The 17,678-nt window shown below is 32.7% G+C and overlaps 2 protein-coding genes across 4 annotated transcripts; both read left to right on the forward strand.

The window, feature by feature from the left end:
- The first annotated feature begins 1,200 nt into the window (after window positions 1–1,200).
- Window positions 1,201–8,663, forward strand: LOC114191534 (light-inducible protein CPRF2-like). The gene is made up of 6 exons (XM_028080755.1): window positions 1,201–1,826; window positions 3,649–3,745; window positions 4,041–4,257; window positions 7,408–7,483; window positions 7,600–7,725; window positions 7,942–8,663. The coding sequence occupies exons 1-6, from the start codon at window positions 1,455–1,457 to the stop codon at window positions 8,323–8,325; spliced, it is 1,272 nt and encodes a 423-aa protein (XP_027936556.1). The 5' UTR covers window positions 1,201–1,454; the 3' UTR covers window positions 8,326–8,663.
- A 3,381-nt stretch (window positions 8,664–12,044) lies between these two features.
- On the forward strand, window positions 12,045–16,748 carry LOC114189791 (transcription factor UNE12-like). Of its 3 annotated transcripts, XM_028078478.1 has the most exons (9): window positions 12,045–12,799; window positions 12,931–13,077; window positions 13,919–14,014; window positions 14,533–14,658; window positions 14,848–14,913; window positions 15,214–15,279; window positions 15,689–15,766; window positions 16,021–16,266; window positions 16,384–16,748. In XM_028078478.1, the coding sequence occupies exons 1-8, from the start codon at window positions 12,446–12,448 to the stop codon at window positions 16,249–16,251; spliced, it is 1,164 nt and encodes a 387-aa protein (XP_027934279.1). In that variant the 5' UTR covers window positions 12,045–12,445; the 3' UTR covers window positions 16,252–16,266; window positions 16,384–16,748. The 3 variants fall into 3 exon arrangements, with proteins under 3 accessions (XP_027934279.1, XP_027934278.1, XP_027934280.1); XM_028078477.1 differs by having other exon boundaries at window positions 16,021–16,748; XM_028078479.1 differs by lacking the exon at window positions 13,919–14,014 and having other exon boundaries at window positions 16,021–16,748.
- The last annotated feature ends 930 nt before the right edge of the window (window positions 16,749–17,678 follow it).

Consider the following 17,678-nt stretch of genomic DNA (forward strand, 5'->3'; position numbering starts at 1 on the left):
ATTGATTAGATATAAGATCAATTTATATTGTATATGTGAGCGCAAATCTCACCTTACAAGTCGATTTTGTGAAATTAAATTAGGTTTAAAGTTCATTTCTTAACATAACTCATTCTACATAAAAATAATGTGAGAACCTAGAAAATCGCTTAAGTGCAGTGATATTTTCTATAAAAAGAGAACACTATAATATTTTAATAATAAAAGAAGGTTTAAGCTATATAAAGATTTCTAATAGAATAATTTTATTTTATATAAAATCACTGTTTCTCTAAACATTCTCTTTAGGTTTTATCTCTATAATCTCTCTTCAATTATGACATTAATCTTCATTGTTTCAAAATCAGGGACTATATGACCATTTCTAACGAGGAACTCTACACAACAATCAAATCAAAGAGTCGAGCAAAGTAAGTTATCATCTTGTCTTTTTTATAAGTTTTAGGTCTTTAGGTCTTAGGTTGTGTGTAAATTCTATGAGCTCTATGGAAATGCATGACTCAAGATTACTCTCAGTAAATCTTTGTTGTTTATGATTTTGATATCTAATTTTGAAGATTACGAAGATTACATAATCAATCACATTGAAAACACATAATTAATAAGATAAAATTTACACAATTAGTATTTAACATCATGTTATGTTAAAGTCATGCATAATTGATTAAGTGGGTTTCTTATATGAAAAAAAATGAATTATGCATTAGTAATAAAAGATTATGTAGCTTGTAAAAATGCCCAAGCCAAATTGTTGAATTGATGTGAGAAATATAGGATGAAGAAGTAACAACAATTTGGACAATTCATGTATGTTTTCGGACTTTTAATTTTTTACTTAAAATTTTCACAATACGAAGAAGAAACACAATTGTGTCACTTGTTTTCATCTTTTCATGCACATTGAATAAGTTGAATAGTTTATTAAGTTACGCGGACTGCTACTCAAACTTTTCTCAATTAAAAAGATAATAAAAGTGTGTCAGACATCTTCATCCTTTCATGTACATTAATTTGAATTAAAAAAAAAAAATGAGAAAAAAAGTCATATCAATATATTTGAATTTTCCTATCAATAAAATATTAGACGAAAAATTATGATACCAAAACATCTCTTATGAATGAATGAAGTTCATACAGCATCTCTCTTCCTTTATTTTCTTAAACATTTATCAAGCACTAAAGTATATATTTTTTTTTTGTGATGTAAATTTATTCGTAATCCTTTAGTAAAATCTAGCTCCAGTTTGTGTTGGTGGATGGGTTATATAATATCAGTGGCTGATGATAGGAGAGAAAAAAAAAATTGAAAAAAGAAAAGAGAAGATTGAATGTCTTCTCCCAGTGGTGTACGATTTTGACCTAATACCCCGGTGCTCTCGTTTTGTATAGCCGCGAGCCTCCTCCCATCGCATCACATCACACACAATCAAACCAAAGGAGAGGTACGATACGATATGGATAGGGTGTTCTCAGTCGATGAAATCTCCGATCACTTCTGGCCATCGCCGCCGATCCCCGTCTCCGCCGCCGATGAGGCCTCCAAGATGAGCCGCAGCGCCTCCGAGTGGGCCTTCCAACGCTTTCTCCAGGAAGCTTCCGCACCCTCTCCTCCCTCTCCTTCCTCCGCCACCAAGGCTGCTCCTGCCGCCGCCCCTGACGTCGTCTTTGTCGAGATCGACGATCATCCCAAACCTGCCCCTGCTCCTCCCCAGAACGCCGCCGTTTTGCCCAATGCCCCTGTTCCCGTACCCCTTGACTCTGATGAGTACCAGGCCTTCCTCAAGAGCAAGCTCAATCTTGCATGCCAAGCTGTCGCCATGACTAGGGTAATCCTTTTCTTCTTCACCTTTCTTCATCGTTCAATGTATGCTCCGCTTCGCATGTGCGAATCAAACGATTCCGTTGGTTCTGATTTGGATCTGTCTTGCGTTTTAACTGTTGCTCGTCTTCGGTTAATTATCTTGCATGCATTTTTTGTTTATTTATTTGCATACTGGGGTATGCTGCTCATTTATTTAAGAGCGAACGGCGATCATATCGTATTTTAAAATTAAATAGAGAAACTTCGAATCATACCACACTTCAGGGTTGTTCTTAAAGTGAATTTGCCATTTCGATTCTGAATGCACAAATTTGAAGACGATACGTAATATATTCAGGTGCAACTACTCTCTTACAAGGGAGCCGCCAATTTGATTCATGTCTGCAGTTTGCCTTCTCTCATAAATGGTCTTTAAGTAGAACAAATTACTTAATAGTATCTAAAATATTAAAAAACCATCAAATTCTACTTGGCGATTAAACTGGTGATTCAATATAGGGATTTTGATAATGTAAACCCATTTGTATTTTAGACGGACTGCGTTGCCAAATTATAACTATTATGAATCCTGAAATACTTCTTGTTGTAGCTTCCTAACATACTCCTTCTGATGAAACACACTTCTCCTTATGAACCAAATGGGAGAATACTAACAATTGTTCATAGGATTTGCTAACATAGATCCACTAATTATTTAGGAGGATATAAGCAATACGATATATTTTGAAGAACGGTGCATCTTGTTAACGTATTTGTTGAAAGTTCCATATAGATTAGAGATAAGACAAATCCATAATATATAAATGAGTGCAAATTTTTCTTTATAAACCGGTTTTGTAAAGTTGAGTTAGGATTAAGTTAACTTCTTAACAATGCTCTTTCTAAAAGACAAGTGGGTTTATGTTAGTAAATCTCTTCAATAGTTTTAATTTTAGTTATCCGAGTCTTACTATTTACTTTTCTAGTTTTTGTAATTTCTTTTCACTGAGATGAATTGACAATTCATATATATTTGTGTGTGTGTGTATGTTTTTACCTTGTCACACGTTCTTGTGAAAAAAAAAAATTAAAAACTCATTTGGGGTTAAATTTCAATTAAAAGAAACTGAAAGAATACTTGTGAACTTTTCCTATATGATTATTCCACTACTTTATTGAGCACTCATCCATTCAATGCTCTTGCTCTATTTAGCCATGTAATTGCTTCATGTCCATTCTTTTAAAATAAGGGTTTCACCAACTCATAATTAACTAATAGTTTTTGTCTTATATGACTTTCAATTAAGTTGTTTTATCTATTTCTAGCTTAAATTGTTTGCACTGAACACCATGTATTGTCTATATGAGATTTGTTCCACTTCCCTCCCTTGAAAGGCTTCATATTCATCTTGCTTTAGTTGCTCTGTGGAAGCAGTTTTGAAGTAATTTGTCTCTAAATCTTAAGATTCATACAAATTATGATTTACAATTTAAATAATCAATCAGCAATGCAGAATCCAAATCTTGATTGGATAGCCTTCAGGAGACAGAATAATAGTTTGAGTACGAAATTGGAGGTTTATTACCTGTTTATGCAATTCAGAGTGATACTGATATATTACTTGTTTCTGTACTTCCTGGGGTACAAACCAGTAGTAATCAGGCTTTTGAAATTCTCTACAAAAGAATGTGTTTTCAACAAATAGCTATAAAAAATTAAGAGGAAGCATCCGAGTAGAAGGTCTTCAATGCATTCCATGAAGGGCTTTCCATTTGTATCTATTCTCATATTTCCCCACTGAGAATTGAACCAGAATCTAATGTTTTTTCTCTACACTCTGCAATAGGCATCTTTGGCTAAATCTCAAGAGCCAACCCCTTTTTCTGATGGTGGATCACAGCCTATCGATCCTTCTCAAGTTGGATCTCAGACTACATCTAAAGGTTTGAATTGGTAAATATTTATGCATACATGTATTAAAAGGGTTAAATGACGATACATTGTCAGCGAAGTAGAGTTTCTGGAATGCTGAATATATAATGAATTAGTAGCTAGTAGCAGTTGCACGAGTGGGTTAATTGCATAATCTGTATTTACCATTTTCTTTTTATCAGAACACTATTGCCTTCGTTCATTGACCTGTTTAATAATTCTTTTAGCAGCTTTACAGGTTGAATTTTATCTCTCTTTGTTTGGATAACACCTATTGAATTATGTCAAACGTATATGTCTATGTAGGATCTATTCCTTCTGGAAATGATCCATCTAAGTTACAAGATAAAGATACGAAAGTACCAGTTGGGGTGCCTTCCATACCTTCCACGCAAAAGAAACCTGTTGTTGCAGTTAGGCCATCAACAAGTGGATCATCAAGAGAACTGTCAGATGATGATGATGCTGAGGGAGAGACATCTATGAATGACATGGACCCAGCTGATGCAAAAAGAGTAAGGAGGTAACGATATTCTAAAAATTGCCTGTTTTTATTGTGTAAAATGCTGGTACTTCTTTTATATGCAGGAATTAAATGTAATATCATGTCGTTGTGCTCATAGCACGCTCATAAGTGTTGCACGATTTGCAATGCGATAAGTGCGAGTCCATATGATTCAAGCATCTGGTGATAAAATCAGTGACCGAATCATTTTAATGCTTGAATCACACCATGATTCATACCTGAATCGCAATAATTGCGATCTGAAGAAGAGTAACACTAGTCATGCCTAAGTTCTGTGAGGCCTCAGAAGGAGTTGTTACATTCCACTACTTTTCTGAGGCTACTCCTGGCATCAGCGGTGTTTTATGCTGCTAAAATAAATAAATAAAAAAAAAAACAGCAGCCAGAGCGGACGGTGATCTGGGTGGACAAATCATGTTGTGCTGCAGTTCTAACTTCTGTTTCGTTTATGCCGTGCCTGGATTCCCAACCTTAACTTGCCTATAACCCTAAATAATAGTGTATTGCACTTTTTTTTTTTACTTTAGCATTTAGTTGCTTGATATACCGTGTTATAACTGCCCGTGAACCATCAGTTTTATCCTATAACTATTGACATGATATTAAAGTATTTTCTAATATCAAATAAAAAGAAATAAATTAGTATGATAAATATTTCTGTGTCAATTCTAGTTATTATCTTTTATCTTAAAGCCTAGGCTTAATGACTTATTTAGTCCCGCGTTTGTTTTTATAAATTTTGTCCCACAATTGTTGAAAAGCCTCTATTTGGTCTCATTTTTTTACAAAATAGATCAATGTTTGCCCTTCTGTTAATCTGATGGAAACGGTGTTTAAGCAATGCGAACATGATGTTATTATTGTTGTTATTATTGTTGGTCTGTCCGTTAAGAATTAAATGAGGTCTCAAAAAACTGTTGGCATTCATGGGGTTTGGTGGAGGTGCTCTTCTTCATTTGGCTTAGGGTTGCCGGGGTATTTGGTTTATGAGGGCATTTCTTTTGCAGGTTCGTAAGTTTAAAATCTGTCTTATAAGATCTTCTTATTAGAGTATGCTGACATGCTATAAAATTTAAGACTCGTGATTATAAAAATAACAAAATACTTTTCTGCCTTAAAACGTCTCTTTTTGCCAACAACCAAATAAAAAATTATTGAAATGCAAGGCTTTATGAAACCATTGAATCGGAATAAAAGTTGCAAGGAAATTTTAAAAGTGATGTCACATATTGAGATTCATAAAAGTAAATTAAGACTTCATTTATTGACTTTTTCAATGGAGATGCTGACTTGAGAAGAATATTCCTTTCCTTGCTAGGGTGATGGGTTGCTTATCTCTTTTTTTCTTAGTCTCTTTTTCTTTCTTTCTCTTTCTTAATTCACAAAACCCTTTTTCTGCTCTCTATGCCATTTGGGCTTGTTTGATTTATTATTTCCCAATTCAAAGATTTTGTGCTCATTGATATTGTGTGATTTTTATTTTGGGGTTTCCTTCTTTTTTAGGGTGAATTACGGGTGTGGAGAATTTTATGGGATTTTTAATCTGTGTTTTGAGTTCATTGGTGGTTTGTTTGATTTTGGTGTTTTGGATAGATTTTGTGGTTTCCAATGACGGGGTTTTCGTTGAGTTTACTTGAATTGAGTTCATTTATGTGCTGTTTGGAGCACAGGGCGCTGTCAAATTGTAATGGAAACTGCGCCGTTTTCATGTCACCTTCCATTGTTAGAGTCATTACAAGGTTTTAATTTACTTTTTGTGGATCCTATTATGTCACATCGATTTTAAGATCTTACGGTAACTTTTGTTCAAATGCAAGGATTATTAATAACTTTCTTTGAACTTGTTGGAGAAAAGTTGTTTTTAAGATGAAAAATCATTTTATATTCTTATGACCCAGGGTCTTCTTTAAGACCCACAGTCTTAAATTTTGTCATATTAGCTTTCTCCACTAGAAAGGCATTATAAAACCTCAATCCTGAGTATAATTCCAGCAATAGAGATGCTATTAGTTTGAAGTTGCAATGGGCTTTCTTGCACATGCAGACCATGGGCTTTTAAAAATTCTCGATTTCAATATTTAAGTATTAAATTAAATTATTAATTAACTCATTATTTTAACTGGAACACCTTAACAAGATCATAATGTATTCTTCCGTCAGGCATATAGATGGTGTTAATGAAGGAAAAAATTAGCCAATTTCAGGAAAGTGGACCAAATTGAAACTTTTAATAACTATAGGATGAAATTGAAAAAATAAATAAATTGTATGACGCAATATTAAACCCAAAATCTATTATAAAGCCATAGTAAAATACTCGCACCATTGTGATTTATAAGCAGAAAAAGGAACACTTTTTTGTTATTCACTATAAACAAATGTTAACTACTTTTACTTTATCTGATGATACTTCTCCTAATGTTATAGCTTTTTAAAAAAAATGCTAATTATATAATATATGTAATATTTAATATAATATATTTAATGGCAGAATATTTATTGTAAATTTCAATATTCTAATATAACAAATATAATTGAACTCCTGCATCCCATACTCGTTCATAGTTATGTTTTTCAGCTATTGATCATGAATATGTTTTTTGATGTCCTTGTTTGTTTGCATATGCTATCTTTTATTATTATTAATCATGAATCTTTGTATTCATGGGGAAATGGTTTTCACGTCATAATTTGAATTCTGATTCAACTACCTTGGTTCAAAGTGATTTAGGTGTTTTGTTTACTCATTGGATTCTCCAGCTCCTGTCTTGTAAAGTCTAAGAGATTGGCATGCCAGAAAAAGTATTACATTAGAACTTCGAAGCAAGAGTGATGGTGTTTACTCCATTCTTTCCCTACAAATTGTGTATAATCTGTATGAAAAAAAATGCCTGAACATTTTTCCTATGAAACTTAAGATGTGAAGATGTGAGAACCCTTGAGGTTTTAATTGTTCTTAAACGGATTATGTACTTCCTCGTTTATACAGTAGGATTAAACAAATTTCATATTGTTTGCAAGTCTTACTGACCAGCCTTTTTTTTCAAAGATAGGATTCCAGTTTTACTTTATATTGTTAGATATTGATATGTTCAACTGGGGAACAAAGTCTATTTCGGTCAATGTCTAATAAAATTTATATCTCAGGATGCTATCCAATAGGGAGTCTGCACGGCGCTCTAGAAGAAGAAAGCAGGCTCATTTAACTGACCTAGAAACACAGGTTTGTGTATTTTATTTTATAGAATTGAATTGTTTCTCCTCCGCCCTCATGTGTTAGATGATTAGTCCTCGCATGAAAACATTGATGCTTTATGACATTTTATTCTATCATCATAGGTTTCTCAATTAAGAGGTGAAAATTCTACCTTGTTGAAGCGCCTTACTGATGTAAGCCAGAAATACAGTGAATCTGCTGTTGACAACAGAGTTTTAAAAGCTGATGTGGAAACATTAAGAGCAAAGGTAATGGTCCTACTTCATAATTGGCCTAACTTAAATCTATTAGGCGCAAACCTAGATGCTCTTCTTCACAAATTCCATCAGTTGGATGAAGAATGGTGTCCAATCATATTTTTCACAGTGAAGAGAAACTACATTAAAAGTTGCATTGCCAATTGCTTCACCTGGATTGACAAAGATCTCATGTTTTGTCATTGCCTGCCTTGTTTTCATTTTTAGGTGAAGATGGCTGAAGAGACCGTGAAAAGAATTACCGGGTTGAACCCAATGGTTCATGCGATGTCTGGCATGCCATTATTTGATGGAAGAAGCCCTTCAGACACTTCAGCTGATGCAGCTGTTCCTGTGCAAGATGATCATCATCACTTCTATCAACCCACATCTAATACTCCTATTCCCAGTCATGATCCGATAGTGAACGATGGGTTGGGGGGCATGTCTTCAATTGAAAATGTGCAGCAGCAGAACTCTGCAGCAGTGGCAGGTGGGAACAAGATGGGTCAAACTGGTTCCCTGCAGCGGGTAGCTAGCTTGGAACATCTTCAGAAGCGGATTCGTGGTGGTGTGGATTCCTGTGGACCTCCCTCTAATGGGGAGCAGTAAGTACCCAAATCTCTTGGATGCTTCACCAGAAAGTTATTATAAAACACTTATTTCTGCTAGTTATTTATAACTAAACCCATATTCATCTGGAATGCACTGTACATCATCAATTTGATGGATCACATGAGTCTGTATTCAATTAGTGCACACCCCCATCTTGTTCTTTTCCAGCAGCCGCTGAGTTCTAACAGTTCTTAATGCCTACGATTTCCCCCAAGTTCCATTATGATCGGATTATGTCTTACGGAAAGTCCCGGAGTCTGAATAAACTGAGTGTAACAATCAAGGGGACTCTCTAAGTATGTCTTTTCATATTTGAAAATTATGATTCCTGGCAATCATGTTTTCGACAGTTACTGAGTTTTAGAAAGAAAAATAATACTGACACCATTGAAAAGAAATATACGTGTCTTACCACTCACTGTCATAATATAATAATCTGTATTAGAATTATAAATTAAAAAATAAAGTAAATAGAATTAAAATATTGTTATTTTAAGTGGTCAATTTTTATTTGGTGCGTCAAATGATGGTACCATCTTTTTAAAAATCGAAAATATCTGTTTGGTTAATTTTAATTATTTTTTAGAATATTTATTATTCTGTTATCTAGTAAGAGTAAGATGACGTTTATTGTATTTTTTTTTTAACTTCAAAGGAATTGTAATTTTCAATGAACTTATTTTAAGTTTAAATATTTTAAACTATTTTAAAACTTAAATAAAATAGTTTAATAGATATGTTAGAAATTGAAATTGTCTAGGAAAGTAACGATGATAATGCTTGTATCGTATCCATAGATGGAGAAAGGTTGAAAGACTAGAACAAGCAATACACTACTGTTAATTTTTAACTTTACCAAATATATTCAAAATTGAATTCCAATAAGTGTTTATTAACTCATTCAATGTATTGTTTGTCAAAAGATTCAATAAACACTTTCTCGTATGGTATTAGAGTTTTCACTCTCAACCCTATAATGAAGATACAAAAATATGAATTTAGGAACAACCAACTTTTGTGACAACAAAAGACACAGACAGAGTTATCATTAAGTTACAGAGTTAATCTCGTTAATTATAACATGACTCATGCTTATACGTGTTCTAATCAAAACCATTTGAAATAAATAAATTGTGACTTATTCAATGAGACATGAAAGTAGAACACATATTATAAGTAGGACATGAGTACTCTGAAGAGGTAACTACCCTGTTGAGAGATATAAACCATGTAGAGATGCACAATTTTCAAAGGATACTAAAAAAATTATAAATTTGATGTCCAAAAGCTAACAAATTCCAAACTTGATCGATGAAAATGAACAACATAGTCAAATTAAATGGTAGATGGTGTAATTATAGAAAATTTCACGTTTTGTAACTTCTTTGCTCTCATATTGTTATAGTTTGTTCTTCTTACAATTTACAATTGGACACATTCGTTAATATTGCGTAAATTGAAAAACATTTATAAAAAGTTTAGTTTCATCCAATTTGACAAAATTATTAGTCTTTTTATTTAGGTCAAAATTTTGTTTTCAATTCTAATATGCAATTCTAATATGCATGATAACAATAAATAAAATATTACTTAAATTTATAATGACATGAATGAATAAACTCCAAATAAGTAAAAAAAAAAGTTCTTTTTATTCAAATAAAAAATCTTAATTGTGCATACCGACAATACAAGTTATACATTATAGCATTTTACACCTTTTTAATATACAATATTTTTAATTAATAAAATATTATTTTTAACAGTTTTAATTTACATCAAAAGAACGTTATTCAAACTCAACCCAAATAAATAAAAAAATTAATTAAGACAAAAACTAAAGTTTATTAACATCAATTTTAGTTTAAACTGAAAATTATTAAAATTGTGTTTAAATTTCACAAATTTATCTCAGTTTTTTATAAAAAAAATAAACTTTTGTTTCTAACCATACTATCTACTCAAATTCGAAAAAAAATGACATCACGAAACATGATTTAAATAGAAGAATGAAAACTAAAATAAAGTTATGGCTTGAAATATAATATTTTTAAAACTATCATTTACATAAACTTTTTAAAAAATTTATATAGATAAATATTTTTGAACTAAAATTTGGCCAAAGCGTTCTTTTGAGCAATTTCATTAATAACCTATCCTTAAATTAGATGGTAGCAGGTTAAAAAAACAGTGAGAAATTGGACCTGCTTTCTTTTAAAAGTATGATGCGTTGTACACCACTCTCACTTCATTTCTTTTTTATATCACTCTCTATCAACAAACATTCATTTTCATCTAACATCTTTGTATCTACATAATTATACTTCAATTATAGATTTATGTAAACATTTTTATCCTTCTAACATACTCAACTAAATTTCATTTTTTTTTCATTAATTTTGAGTTAAACCTCAAGGTTTTAATCATCAAACGCTATTTCCGTAGCAAAAGATCTCAAAGTGAGTTTGGTTCAAAATCTCTATCCAGTGAAGGAAAAAAAAAAAAAAAACGCCTCCGTGCGCGTGCGCGTGCACGTAACAAGCGCCACTATCGTTTGTGTTTTCTTTCCCCCAAATCTCTATCCAGTGAAGGAAAAAAAAAAAAAAAACGCCTCCGTGCGCGTGCGCGTGCACGTAACAAGCGCCACTATCGTTTGTGTTTTCTTTCCATTTTAAAAATACGCAAGTATAATATATCTATGGGTTAAATATGTTTTTAATTTTTTAATTTTTAGTGAATTTTGGAATTAGTTCATTTTAAAATTTGGAGTAGTTCTTCATCTTTCCAAATATGTGAATTTAGTTATTTTAATTAAATTTTGTTAGGTTTAGTTGATGTTTCGTATGCATTTCAGTACTGTATTTGAGTTGTTTATAATGTTTGATACATTTTTGCTTGTTAAGTCAAATATTATTATGAAACACGCTTGAAATGTCAAATAAACTTAACAAAATTTAATTAAAATGACTAAATACATGTATTTCGAAAGATAAAAGACTAAACTAGTCCAACATCTCAAAATGAACGAATTTTAAAATTCACTGAATGTTAAGGGACCAAAAACGACATAAATATATTATACTTTCATATTTTGCATCACACATTAATTTCTTTATTAAATGATAATATCATGAAAATATACAATTTTATGTATTATATGATAATAACATTTATTATTATTTTTAAATAAATTGCTTATCCTTCTTACATTTTTGTTTTGTGAGTCGGCCCGTCTCTCTATTAGTATGTTTTTTCAAGTACATATTTTCTTTTGTTTTTTTCTTTTCTTTTTAAGAGAAAAAAAAACTTTACTTAAATGATTAAACCCTACAAAACAGTTTAATAAAGAAATAGATAAAAGCGAGAAACATAAAGTCTTAATGAATGATAAAACGAAACAAACTTTATAAAAGCTATTGAAAAAATGCAATAAAAATATATTAGAAACATTTTTTTTATCATCACACGTATATGCATATGTAATATTCTTTTTCTAGTTTTATATATAAATACATTAAAATGATACACAACTATAAATCATGCACCGACTATATATAGTTATTTTATACTATCGTATAATAAAGAAAAGTATGGAGTAACACTTTTAATTAATAGCAATATAAAATGTAGATTATTAGGATGAATTAATATAAAAAATGTTTAGAATGATAATTGATTTGTTAATGTAAATATATATATATGTATGGGTTAGTGTAAATAAAGGCAGAGCGCACTAGGTTTGTCTTCTCTATTCCGTGCGTGGTCAGAAGCACTCACAAGAAGCAAAAGCTGAAAAGCTTCGACTCTCAAATTTAAAGACCCATCCAAAGCAAACCTCTGCCAAATCCAATCCTCTCACTCTTTTTCTCTTGTTTTTTTTCTTTCTTCACTTCTCAAATTCCACAGGAGAAGACACAAACGCAGAACATTCTCGGAAACCGTAACCCATATTCTATTCCCGGGTCATCGGGCTTCGGACCATCCGCCATTTTCACAGACCGCAACAAAACAAGGCAACAACCTTCCTTGTTTTCCGCTCTCGGTGTTTTTCAAACCGCAAATGCCTGAATAAGAAAGGGGTGGCTTAGTAATTCGAGACACTCGCTCGGTGGTTCTAGACATGGCAGGTAATAGTAGCTCGGAGGGGTTGGGAGATGATTTCTTCGAACAGATCTTAGCAGTGCCCGAAGCTCCAGTGGGATATGGCAGAGCCGTAGCCACTGACGTTGGAATGCTGCAATTGGGGTCCACTACTCCAACCGCCGCCGCTCTCAGAGGCGGTGGAATGATGCCTCTGGGCCTGAATTTGGAGCAATCTGCGTTTCTAAGCCACCATGATTCCAGAAACCTAGTTGACGACGTTGTTAATGTTGATCCCAGCGTTCACAATAATCACCACCACCATCATCATCATCATCAACACCTCACGCTCCATAATAACAACTCATCACCCTCTCCTACTCCACCAATCACCGTAAGCACCCATCCTACATCTTCTCATACCAGTATTCCTGGATCATGGTCTAGCGCGCATGCAGATTAGAAAATGGTTTTTGTTTTATTCTGTTGTTTACAATTTTAGTTAATTTTTTGTGTGTGGTGCAGGATCGCGATTCGATGCATGTGAGAGGTTTGTTTTCAGCGTTTGGACAGTTGCATAGTCCTACTCTTGTTCCCTCTGTCCGCCCCACGCTGTCATCGCCTCCACCACCTCCTCAGCCGCAGCTCCACCTCCACCACCATAACCAACAGGTAAATACATCTTATTTTATTATTAATTATTATTATTATACCTTAATAATAATTAAATGTATTCGCCAATTGGGCACTTCCGTCCGTCACCCAATAATTTACCTCTAACCTACATAAAGACAAATTATTATAATACATTAACCTTAAAGTTGGGTCACTTTACAATGCATAAAGAAGAGATGCCTGTGGAAGTTTAGTTAGTGCTTCATCCTTCACCATTCATTCGTTTCTTTATCGCCAATAAAATACTTAATTTAACTAATCCTATATTTTATGAAATGATTGTATATTGTTTATTATATATGCCTTCCCTTTCTTTTCTTTTTACTAAAACCAAATTTCATGGGTTTAGAGACATACTTTACAATTATGTCCTTTCCCTTTCCCTGCGGATGCTAATTTCACTCTCTCTGTGACAGTATTCGCATTCCAAGAATCATTGCTTTTATTGCATTCGTGTTTAAAAAATTCCCAGATTTTGTTTTATGCTCAACTTTTTATTACGTCGTTTTTATATATTTTTTCGGTACGAAGTTTGTTGGATCTGTTATACGATTTTAGGAGCATTTTTTTTTCTTTATTCCATCTTCTGTTTTCAGGTTTTGGTTTAAGCGACCCACGGTACTTTCCGACAACGCGTTTTCTGTGCTTGTTTTCATTCGTAGATTGTATACTTTTTCACCACGCGTTTTTCTTCTACAGTTTAATACGCGTGTCAAATATTTTTGTAAAATAAGCTATGAGCTATTAAATGTTTTTTTAATTTAAAAATAATTTAGATTAAATCCGTTTCTATGACAAATCGCACCGCTTATTGAACAAAAAATATACACATGTGTAGGTATTGATACAAAATGGTCAATACAACTTGACAAAACGCAGAGGCAACAGGCACGCAACAAGTGACTTTGTTTCAATTTCAACGCCCTTGTACTGGGTGGGACCCGTATTGACATGTATTTCTATTTTGTTAGGGCATGAGATTTTGACATTTTTGCAAAGGCTAACTAACAAATGTGCACATTAATATTCATGCCGTGGATCCTCCGTCTTGACTTTAAAACCTAAATTCAAAATTTTAACCAATTTATCTTTATTGAGAAATTGCAAAAAAGAGAGAGAAAAAAATAATAAAAATAGTTTGTAGTCTAGAATGTTGAAGTGTTCTATTCTTGTCGTGTGTACTTTTATTTACATGTCCAAGTAAAGTATAATATACATGTGCCTGCATGCATAAAACAAACATCTTCGGTTTTAGTTTAAGATTGTGGATGCAGTAGAGTATGGATTGGATGAATATACTCTCGCACAAGTTGCAACTTTCTGAAATGATTACTCAATAACTATCAATATTCCTATACATGGTAATGGTGATAATGAAATATATATAGTTGGATTATGTCTATTGAGTTACCCTGTGATGTTATTTAGGTAATGATCTCATGCTAATCGCAGGCATTTCAAGGGCAGGGAGGTGGAGGTCCAGCGTCTATGAGTGGTACTCAACAAGCACCTGGCATTCGCCCTCGTGTGAGAGCAAGAAGAGGGCAAGCCACAGATCCACACAGTATTGCTGAAAGGGTAATTGGTTAAGAACACACTTAGTCTTAAAACTTACATGCTTTAATATTCACATAATAACAACCAAAAGGAACCGGTTCACTGCAGACTAGATTGTTTTATTAGTGATATTAATATATGCTTATTAGATTCCTTTGTCTTATCCGTCTATAACAATTGATCTTTTTTGTTCAATTGTATTGGATGTAGTTGCGTCGCGAAAGAATTGCTGAAAGAATGAAGGCATTGCAGGAGTTAGTTCCCAGTATTAATAAGGTTTGGATTCTCTAACAAATTTGCTATGCAGTTACACCATTATTCACACTCTTGGCTTGTGATTTGTATGCTTGTATTTTCGGATTAACATACTATTTATATTTTCTCTTCATTTAGCAGTCATCATTTCTTTATGTTTTCTAAGAAACTTCCATTTTATAAATAACAATTATGTTAAAACTTTGTAAAAGAGTACACTAGGATGAATGCTTATAAAGCCTTCAAAATAATGGATTACGTTGAGAAAGTAAAATATACGGTTTTGTACTTGATAAACATGCATCCTTTTTGTGGTTGCAGACGGACAGAGCCGCGATGCTTGATGAAATTGTGGATTATGTCAAGTTCCTAAGACTCCAGGTTAAGGTAAGCTCTTAAAGAATGTGTATTCAATAAAACTTTCTTCATTTCCATGAACGGCTTAATCTATATTCAAAATTTCTTCCTGTAGAAAAGTTAAGTTGAACTTAGGCATATGCTAAACCTTTTCTTGATTTTATTTTTGAGAAACTTGTTTCAAATTGCTGAGCCTCCGTACTAGTGCACATGTTAGGCTTAATACTTAATACTGTGAAATATCCATAGTCATCTATATGGAGTGTGTGTGTGCATGGTAGACACATTTTATCGTGTGTGATCTTCCTATGCAACGAAGAGATGTCTACCAGATTTTTTTTAGCTGCACAATTTTTGTGTACCAATTATCTAAACAAAATAGATTAATAAACCTTGTGTCCTTTTCATATCATTTAATTTTATTGATATTTTGAAACAGGTCCTGAGCATGAGTAGACTGGGGGGAGCTGGTGCAGTTGCTCAACTTGTGGCTGATGTTCCCCTTTCTGCAGTGGAGGTGATAACTACTCGAAAGATGTTTTGAAATGCTACTTTTCTTCTTCTTTTTTAGTTTCATACCCTTTTTATCATTTCAATCTACTTTTACTTTATTTTCTTCAAGCACCACTTGCAAATTTTTGTACCACGGTACGTATCTAAACCGGGATATATGAGATAACATCATAGCAATCATAGCACTGCGCACTACACATGTAAATTCATGTTAATTTTGTATTTTTGTTCTTACAATAGTTTTATTGATCCTATCAGCAAGGGGAGGACATAGAAGGTGGAGGCAATGAGCAAGCCTGGGACAAGTGGTCCAATGACGGTACAGAACAACAAGTTGCTAAACTTATGGAAGAAGATGTGGGTGCAGCTATGCAATTTCTTCAGTCCAAGGCACTTTGCATCATGCCCATATCTCTAGCCTCAGCCATTTTTCGTATGCCTCAATCAGAATCATCAACAGTGATCAAGCCTGAATCAAACAGTCACTGATAGAAGCGAACAAAAGTGTGGTGACAGACTTTACATTACATAACTTTGTTTAGCCAAATTTGGTCCCATTCTTCCTCCTTTATGACAAGGGTATTCTACTTTCTTGTATAATTTTGTGATTGGATGGAGAAGGATATCTAGTCGGTGCAGCTGTTCACTCTTCTCAACTTCTGTCAAAGAAGGAGTAATTGCTTTTGCTATTGTGTAAAACCAGAAGGACGCAGCATGTCCTTGTCACAGTGAAGATCAACATTTTCAATGGCCTTATTGATGTTTTTCTTCCAAATATCTGTGGTGGGGTTGGTGCTGGATCACCAAATATTTGTAGTGGAAGCTCTTTTTCTTAGTATTTTTAATTTTGGTGAGTGGGGAGTGGGGCCACTTAAAAGGAAAGGATGGGTAGGCATGATTTATGTGGAGAAAACTTTAATACAACTTGAATTAAAATATGTTACTTACCTTGTAAAGCTGTTTGGAAGCATCTGATTATTGAAAAAGCTAAAGGTGTTTTAAAATAATAAAGACATTTCGAGTTTTGTTTGCTTCTAAAACAAGTGAATTCCACCATAAAATTAGGTGCCACATTACCCAACCGACTGCTTCCTGAGAAAGTGGAAAATGACAACTTTGCTAATTTACTAATCAAAACCTTATCTTCTTACCAATATTATAATATTATCAACAAAAATGCTCAATGCTACTATAGAATTTACTGTGTTTCATTTCACCCTCAACATCTTAGAATCGTATCAAATACCAATAGAATTTACATCTTAGTTTGAAATTTTATACTTGTCACAAAAGGGACGTAGAAAAAAAAATCTGACATTTACAAAATTTTAAATAATTATTTACTTTTCTCATATTTTTAATAAATGAAAGTATAATCTATTATGTTTTTAATAAAGCAATCACTTTACTATTTTATTTATTAAATAATTTTTTTTATAGAAAATCATTGAAGAATTTAGCCAATAAACCATTTTTAAATAAATAAAAGATGGATACATATTTTAACTTAACGATGTGAATATTTATTTGAAAAAAATCGTTTTACCTCATTTGACGTTAATAAAATTTTTAATAAAAGTTAACTTTTATATTATTAAAAAAAAAAATAAATAATTATGAAAGATAATTATCAAATAATAATAAAAAAATGGTGTCAAAATACCAGTTTTCTATTTATTTTACAGGTAGAAAATAAATATTTTAAAATCCGAAAGACTATGAGTGTGATTTGACATCACCTCGAAAAGCTAAATGCAAATTCCTCGTTTCGAAATGGAAACTATCACTATTTTACATAATTTTGTAAAATAAACTAACTTCTAAATGTTAACAATCACTGTTCAATCCTCAACTGAATATAAAGATGAAGTAAACATAAATAAATAAATAGAAAGGTGCATGTTAGTAAAAAATCA

The sequence above is a fragment of the Vigna unguiculata genome, chromosome 7 (genome assembly GCF_004118075.2).
Source record: "Vigna unguiculata cultivar IT97K-499-35 chromosome 7, ASM411807v1, whole genome shotgun sequence".
Taxonomy (NCBI): Eukaryota; Viridiplantae; Streptophyta; class Magnoliopsida; order Fabales; family Fabaceae; genus Vigna; species Vigna unguiculata.